This window comes from Ailuropoda melanoleuca, chromosome 4, assembly GCF_002007445.2.
Source record: "Ailuropoda melanoleuca isolate Jingjing chromosome 4, ASM200744v2, whole genome shotgun sequence".
Taxonomy (NCBI): Eukaryota; Metazoa; Chordata; class Mammalia; order Carnivora; family Ursidae; genus Ailuropoda; species Ailuropoda melanoleuca.
In genome coordinates this window covers 21,560,620-21,569,702 of record NC_048221.1, presented here as the reverse complement: position 1 = coordinate 21,569,702, position 9,083 = coordinate 21,560,620, and the positions used below count along the sequence as shown (strand labels likewise).

Genomic DNA, 9,083 nt, shown 5'->3' with positions numbered 1-9,083 from the left:
CTCAACAGTGATGAGTTATAAAAACAACCATCACAAATCCTCAAGTTACTAAGGACAGCAGACTTGCTTCCCACCTGTGTCTCCCTGGGGCCTGTGAATTCCATAGAGTTCTTCTCTGACAGCCAAGAACTGCTTCTATAATTCTAGAAACCTTTGCAGGAGCCACTCATTCCCCCTGGTATGCCATCTGTCTCAGATGAGGTAAGACCCAGAAACCAGCTAGTAAATAAATGTCATCCTCTTGCAGTACTTGTAAGCACCGTGCTTCTGGTGAGAACCTTATCATTTTAACATGAGAAAGGCTATTTTAAGCAGAATATCACAGAGCTGAATTGAAAAGCTACCACCTATAAAATATCATTGAGCCGTATCACTTTCTTGCCATAAAACTCAATAGGGTATAGTGATTAACTAAACTGCATCTCAGGATAAAGATGTTGTGTGCAACTTGGCCACAGAATTCTCATCCCCAAAGCATCTCAACAGAAAGACCCGCTCATGAAGAAGGGGTCCTCTGGATAGAAAACACTTCACAGGTGACAACCCGTGGACTCCCGAGCCGTGGGCTCTGAGCAGTATAGGGGCTAAGGGGGAGGAGATTCTGGAATGGCACTCGTCCCAGGGGCTGGTCATCCTCCTAACAGCACCTCCACCCAGGAACAGGACAGCCAGGAAGAGACAAAGGGCAAAGGCAAGGCTGGAGCAAGAGAGGAGTCAGAGAGGACCCAGGGACTCCAAGGCAGAGGCACAGACAGGGGATGGGAACCACCCTCCTTTACCCCTTCTCCAGCACCCCTCAAGCAATCCGTAGGGTGACAGGTGAGACACAGCAGCAATGGAATTAGAAACTGGGTATTTACGGGTTGGTCTTGCTCAGAATGAAGAACGCACTCCCTTCAGGAATGGGGGCGATTTTCTCCTTCATGTTCAACTCTGAGATTCTGCGAGGACGGGGGCCAGCAGGAACCTCAGGTTCGTCCTCTTCCTCCTCCTCTTCCTCTTCCCCTACTTTAAATGAGACACCTTTTTTATAAGCATGAAGTAACAATTGCATTCGAGTTTGGATTATTGTTTGCAATTTCACATGGAGAGTAAAGTTTCACATCTATCAGCTTACATTAATTAAAACCCTTCCAAATATGGACTGAGTGTGTGGGGGGCCGAGAAGTGTGCCCGTCTGTGAGTGTGTGTGATTCTGGGAAGGAGATTCCCAGCAGTTCCAGATCTGAGCATGGATAGAAGGTATTCAGTGGTGGGATTCTCACGGATATACCCCCAGCTCCCAGCTATTTCCCCAGTAGCTTTGCTCAGCTTCAGCCTGAAAAACTGTGTGAGACTTCAAGCCACACAGGATCACCCCCCACCCCTGCTCCCTCCTCCACAGTCCCTGCTACATTAGCCAATAAAAGCACCAGCAAATGTGAAAGGGTCAGGTGAGCAGTAATAACAGGAGAACTGGCTGGTTGCCTCCTAGAGAGATTTCCCAGCAGAAGGGGGGCTTGCCTGGATCCACTCAACACTTTCTCTCCCCACCACCTGGCATTTGGGTTATGTAAGCTACCTGGGTGACCAAGAAAAAAAGCAGGGCTAATTGCTCCGCACTACCCACCATCACCCCAGCTGGGCTGGCCGGCCACAGACTGAGCCCTTGATCACTGCATGGTAGCAAAGCCACACCCCCCATGAACTGAGAGCCTGTCACTGGCCTCTGCCACCATACCTGGCACATCACAAGGAGGGTAGGGGTCCTTGTCTTCATCCTCTTCTCGATAGTCATCAATTGTAACCTAGGATGACAGAGAGGGCTCGGGAGGAGGGGAGACCCCGACTTCAGCGCACTGTGGAGGAGCCCAGTGAAGACTCAGCCCTGCCATTCAGCACAGAGAGCAGCTCTCTCCAAATGCACAGAGCGTGTGAGCACGTGCGTGCATAAGGACGGGGTCCCCAGTGATGATTCTGCTTCAGACATAGCTCTGAGGGCAGATGAGGAGAAAACGGGCATAATCTCTACCCAGCGATGGTTAGCCAGCACCATCCACGCCCCCCACTACCCAACACTGTCCCACACACTATGGTAAGTGCAGGGCACGTTGCTGTCTCCCTGCTAGGATGCGAGCTCCAGGCACGCTGGGACCTCGCTGGTCTTCATCGCTGAGCTCCAGCATCTGACACACAGTAACCACTCAGTAAATATTTACTGACTTAAGGAACAAACAAATGAAAAATCCAGACGTCTTACGAGTGGGATGAAGTTTGACAGCATAGCCCTGAGCACCTAGATGCCTGATTCCAAGATTCCTTCTGGAGGGACACATCTATTAACAATCCTCCATTTTAACCCCCACTGAGAAGATACTAACAGGTCAGCTCTGAGGACACAATTCCAATAAAGAAAAAATAAGCGGTCCGCCCAAGTCAAAAACTTATCATGCTGGTTATCTAGCAGCCTAAATTCACCCAGAAGTCCCCTGGGAAGCCAGCGTTTATAATGGTGTGCCACATTCTCACACCAAAATATCACACAGGATACTTTTCATGCTGTAAATGGTACATTTATGACAGTATCAACAGACTCATTTTGAAACAAAAAGGGGAGAAGTGTTTGCGGACATATACCTTATTGTCGCTGTTGGCTATCTGGTTGACTTCTGGTTTTGTGTTCTTTTTATTCTCCAGGCTCTCTTTTCTACAGAGAAAAGAACACGAGAAACCAAATAGCCATATTGCTATGTATAAGAATGCTAATCCTGATTCGGAACCAGCAGTGGCCTGATGAAGGACAGAATTTAACTAGAAACAACTCTAACCGCGAGAACATAGCACAACCCACAGTCGGAGCTTCCGGTTCACCTTGGCGCGCTGGGTTCATTACACGGATCATCTTATTACAATTCCCATGCAGAAGCTCATCAGCATCGAACACATCGCTTATTTTATGACGCCAGAATTAACCACAGGGATTCTTTAAGCATGGGACCATGTGACTCCTACTCTCGGCTGCGAGGGAAGGAGAGCCCAGGGCCTGGGTTCTGGCCCAANGATGAAGGACAGAATTTAACTAGAAACAACTCTAACCGCGAGAACATAGCACAACCCACAGTCGGAGCTTCCAGTTCACCTTGGCGCGCTGGGTTCATTACATGGATCATCTTATTACAATTCCCATGCAGAAGCTCATCAGCATCGAACACATCGCTTATTTTATGACGCCAGAATTAACCACAGGGATTCTTTAAGCATGGGACCATGTGACTCCTACTCTCGGCTGCGAGGGAAGGAGAGCCCAGGGCCTGGGTTCTGGCCCAAATTCCATCCTCGGGTGAAAAGAGGGTTACCTGGCAATCTTTTTCCTCTCCTTCTCTTCGGCTTCCTCCTTCTGGGCAGTATTCAAACTTTCAGCATCAGCCAGATTGTCTACAGCGATGGCCAAGAAGACATTAAGCAGGATATCTAGTTTGAACATTTTAAGGAAACAACACAATTTCTAAATGTAACTACTTGTGGTTGACAATGGCAATGTCACACCCCTCTGTGCTCTGGAAGGCTGGTAACAGGTGACTGTCCCCTAGTGCTGTATTCACTTGGTAAGACCAGCGACTGCTTNTCTTTTTCCTCTCCTTCTCTTCGGCTTCCTCCTTCTGGGCAGTATTCAAACTTTCAGCATCAGCCAGATTGTCTACAGCGATGGCCAAGAAGACATTAAGCAGGATATCTAGTTTGAGCATTTTAAGGAAACAACACAATTTCTAAATGTAACTACATGTGGTTGACAATGGCAATGTCACACCCCTCTGTGCTCTGGAAGGCTAGTAACAGGTGACTGTCCCCTAGTGCTGTATTCACTTGGTAAGACCAGAGACTGCTTAAAAANCACTTGGTAAGACCAGCGACTGCTTAAAAACAAAAGCAATCAAACAAAAACAAAAACCTTAGAAACCTGGAGAGGACAGTCAGGAAAGAAGCAAAATTAAGATCCACTAAAACCCATGAAAACCTACAAACTTCAACATTTCCTTTCATAGCATGCTTACGTGTGTGCTTGCACAAACACGTGAGTCCCTGTACACCGAGGTATCTCTAGCTATCATACACGCTGCATGAAACAGTCTATTACAGGGACATGGTGTTGTTATGCACTTTGCATTTTGTTTTGTGCATTGCTTTCTTTNCAAAAACAAAAACCTTAGAAACCTGGAGAGGACAGTCAGGAAAGAAGCAAAATTAAGATCCACTAAAACCCACGAAAACCTACAAACTTCAACATTTCCTTTCATAGCATGCTTACGTGTGTGCTTGCACAAACACGTGAGTCCCTGTACACCGAGGTATCTCTAGCTATCATACACGCTGCATGAAACAGTCTATTACAGGGACATGGTGTTGTTATGCACTTTGCATTTTGTTTTGTGCATTGCTTTCTTTCTTTTAAAACACACATATACCCATAACATATATATCCAGGGCATGCTTTCCCAAAGTGACCCTTTTAAAGGTTACACATTACTCAAGATGATGATTGCACAAGGCAGTCTGAGTCTTTCTCATCTGAAATGGTCTTTAGAGTCTGCGGATACTCATTCATTCATTCACTGCACAAACACTGATGTATTGCCAGATGGTGCCCAACTGTTCTTCTGAATAGCCCCGCCATAGCTATATCTTTGACTACTGTGGTTGAATTTTATTTTTTCAAATCCTAAAAAGTGAGGTGATTGCACAAGCATCACGTTTTTGGCTCTTACTATAATGTTGTATGTGTGGTTTCCTTGGCTAGGAAAAAAAAAAATTCTGATCAAGGTTCCCAGATCTCCTGGAAGATGCCTGTTTCTTATTCACCAGCAGTTAAATACATTTTTTGAGAAGCACAGGGATCAGAGGGAAGTAAGTCAAGATGGCTCCTTCTCTGATGATGTTTCTCCCTGGCTGATGCATGGTCATCTGCATGTAAGACTGTGGGAGCCCAGGAACCCTGAGACAAGAGAGGCACACCACTGTCCCCCAGGCCCTGTGCAATCTGAAATCTCAGCTGGGTAACACAAACGTAACCTAATAAGGGGCTGACGATGAGATAGCTTCCAGGGGATATCATGCTTGACTATTCTATTCAAGTCTTTAAAGATGATAGAAACATGAAAGAGTTGTATGAAAACTTCCAAAAAGCCTTTGATATGTTAGACTATGTTCTAAGCAGAGCTGTAATGAGCCCAAGGAAGCAATATGTCTTGGGCTGGGTGATGGTGTGGTAACGTGAGCTCTCCTCTGATACATGTGGGATAACGGTGGCTCAGGTAGGGATTAGTGCAGGACTCACTGTATTTGAGAATTCCTACCAATGATCTCAATGAAGAAATAATGTATCCTTAGTCTTGCAATGACACCAAACTCTTTTGGGTAGTGGAAAGCACATCCAAAGTAATAAACCATAGGAAAATCTTGCAAGTTTCTAACAGATGATTTCCAAGACAGAACACCCATCATCTGTATTTAGAGGCATTACTCAGACCCCCCTAAATAGTGGTGTGCTCTGGAATTCATTCAAAAAGATCCAAGCACTTCCAACATGCTGGGGACTGTGCAGGGTGCTAGGGACATGATGGACCAGAGTCTTTACTCTCACGTAGCATGTATTCTAGTTGGGGGAGACAGAACATAAACTACTTATGCATTTCTGGGAGTGATACACATATTACAAAAACCAAAACAAAACACACAACATGTAACCAGAATGAGTGTGGCCAGAGAATACTTCTCCACAGACCTAAAGCTGGTATATTGCTCTGGCCTGAAGGGTTCGTGGAGGAGAGTATAATAGAAAACACTGATCACTCCTTTAACAAGCATTTACCAAGGGCCGTCTATGTGCAAGACCCTCCACCAGAAGCCATGAGAGATGTGAATACAAAGAAAAGATTCCCGACTCAAGCAGTTTACTGTTGAGCTGGGGGGATGGAGAAGCACCCATCACAAATCCAGTAGGAGCTGGCCCCCCACGTGCAGTAGGCGCTATAAGGATAAAATTGGGTAGGAGAGCTCACCGCTGGGTAGGAGGGGTGTTTGAGCTGCCTGTGGGACTAGTGGGGTTTCTATGTATTGTCCTTAGAAGTTTGCATGGGGGCTTCTGCACAGAAGACGATTCACTAATGAACTAGAGAACATTAAGGGGAAAAACAGCTGAAGGAATCTGGGGCTTCTCAGGAGAAGAAGCAGGTAGGATTCTTTAAAATAAAAAAGTGAAGACCAAGGGGTCATATTCACATGTTAGTACAACTGCTCTTTTTACCAAACCCTCACCGAGGGTTCCATATACCAGGTCTGTACCAGTCAGGGAGGTCAGAGAGAGAGAAAGAGAGAAGACACAACCGAAAATTACAGGGTCATAAAGGGTCTGATCGAGGGAAAGAGAGATCCCAAGTTCCATAAGTCTAGAATTAGGGAGTACCTCTTGCCAAGGAAAAGGAATAAAAGGAGTCAGCTCACAGCCTAACACAGCAGTTAGCCAATGGATACTTGATCCCCAAAGATATACAGATCAGCAAAGCCAAACCAGGTCCGGGGAGCTTACGTCAAGCCACTAACGATGGGTCCCCACAGGTTAGGAAGGGTCTCAAGAGACACAGATGTACCCCTAACCACCCAAGCATCATGTCACGGAAAATAACTTGGCTCTGCCCTAAGCCTTCCCTTGGGACCTGTACAGGAGCTGTGATGCTGAGCTGGGTGACAACGGGTCCAGCCCACACATTGTCCCATGCTCCCTCCCCCAGCTTGCACATTCCTCAAAGCCTACTGGAACTCTGGCCCCGCTATGGCGTCCCAGCGACAGTGAAGGAGAGCAGATATTGGGCTAACAAGGTAAGGGCATTCACCTCTCCACCTCAATGGCCGCCACCACCGCCTGCCACCCCCACCCCCACCACCGCAGGGAAGTTCAGACAGGGAGAAACCAAACGAGGTGGCGACGACAAAGCCCCTGGTCAGCTTGAAGGATACAGTTACCACAAATGAAGAGGATGATGAAGTAGACGCAGACGATCACCCCCGAAGAGGACGGGCCGCCGTAGGCCATGATGCCGTCGTACATCACGGCGTTCCAGTCTTCCCCCGTCAGGATCTGAGAGGCCAAAACCGCCGTCAGCCCGCACGCAGCCGGACTGCAGCCCCCGACGGCCCGCCAGAGCCCCCCGGGGGCCGCCCAAATCTGGCTTGGGCTGCCTTCCACTGTCCCGTTTGTGCTCCACAAATCCATCAGTTACCCCGTAGAGTTTTCAAAACGCTGTTTCCATTACATGAACGCAGGAGTTAATTCTTCACGTGGAAATAGAGCAACACTACATATAAGACTTACCTAGTCTCTGATGACACCCCGGTTCTGCAACCCCCCCCCAAGAGCGTGCTGTCGGTGCGTCTTTCTCCAGAACCTCCGTGCACGTAAGCACATAGATACCCGCCCAGAGGAGAGAGGTAGTTGGTGTCTTCTCAGACTTATTAGACATAAAGGGCATCATACTACATGAATTTTCTGCACTTGCTTTTGTTTTTTTTTTCCCCACTCAACATATTCTGGAGACCCTCTGTGTCAGTAAATGCCTTCGATCCTTTCAACGGCTGCCTACTATTCCGCATGGTTAACCTATACTGGAAATGGAGAATTAGGCCCATGACTTTGTAGAGGCAGGGAATTCCAAATATCTCATGTGAATTTACAAACTACCCCATGAGTAGATACTAATAACTGCCTGAAATTTCACATGGAATCTTCTCTACTGATGATATCTGATAACTCGATCTATCATGAGGTAGGGATCAGATGAAACTAACAGCATTGTAAAAACATACGATCTAAAAAATAACGAGAATAAATAAAAATAAACCACACTATCTTCCAGAGAGAGGGAGTATATGTGCTTCTGTATTGTCTCTCTGCACCAGACACTTTAAAACTGTCATGGCTCACACCCCAACAGAAGTATGGGCGAATGATTTCGAAAGATTAAGCAATTCCCAGGAAAGGAACTTAGTGGCTCTTAGTCACATGAGAAGACATTCAGGTTCACTCCTGATAAAAGAAAGAGGCATTAAAACTACAAGACACCATTTTCACCTGTCAGACAACTACCAAACAGTTTGAACACCCACTGTGGTAAAAAGCGGTGAGTTGTCGGACAGCGTCCACACCCCATCCCTGGAGGATGGATTGCCACTAGTTTGAAGAGCGTGCCAGGCAAGAGTATCAGTGTCGAAAATGGACACAAACCCTTCAAAACAGCAAATCCACTTCTGGGAGATTCACCCTACACATCTACGCTCACACACGTGTCCATGGTGCGTGTTCAAGGTCACCCACTGAGCCGAGGCCGGACACAATGAAATATTCATCGGCTAGGAACTGGTTCTGTGAATTAAGGGACACTCACACCACAGAATCTGTGCAGAACTGAAAAGTAGGGGGCAAACTCTTATGGACCAATAAGAGAGATTCTTAAGGACACTTGAAATGGCGAGAAGCTGGAAAATGGCGCCTAAAATGAGCTACCATCTCTGTCATAGGATAGTCAGTCATTGGGAGGAAGATTGGTTGGTAGGTTCACTGATTTACATCTACGAGCAAATACATCTCGAAGAATACACAGAACTATTCAATGGTGGTTGCTCCCAAAAGGAGAAATTGGTGGCTGGGTGGGAAGGAGACTCATTTGTTACTTTATATTCTTTTGTAAATATTTGAATTTTGTGCCAGACACAGGGACTACCAAAACCCACCATCACCATACAGGTTTCTCTCAAAGAAAACAGAAAAAAAGAGTAATCCGTGGCTAAAAATTAAGTATCGTCCAAAAAATTAAAGTATATTTCAAAAATGTATGGCCTATAGCAGCGACAGGAATTCCATTCACCTCAAAATGACAAAGTGGAAATGAATCTTACAAATCATTCCCTTTAGTCTCTTGGGTTTTTTTGTTTTTTGGGTTTTTTTTCCCCCACAAAGGATAGTGACTTTCCCAGGTCACAGAGCCGAGCACTGAAAGAGCCAACAGGGGGCCTTGATGTCTGCGGTCTCTCCCACCAGGACTTCCCACCTCCCG

At 46.4% G+C, this 9,083-nt stretch overlaps 1 protein-coding gene across 1 annotated transcript in view; it reads right to left on the bottom strand.

Annotated features, from left to right (window-relative positions):
- CACNA1D (calcium voltage-gated channel subunit alpha1 D) overlaps positions 1–9,083 on the bottom strand; it is a 322,101-nt gene that overhangs the window by 82,355 nt on the left and 230,663 nt on the right. The window contains 5 exon segments of the mRNA XM_034658480.1: positions 861–1,008; positions 1,721–1,787; positions 2,617–2,686; positions 3,336–3,450; positions 6,991–7,111. Of these exon segments, the coding sequence (XP_034514371.1) occupies positions 861–1,008; positions 1,721–1,787; positions 2,617–2,686; positions 3,336–3,450; positions 6,991–7,111 (521 nt within the window).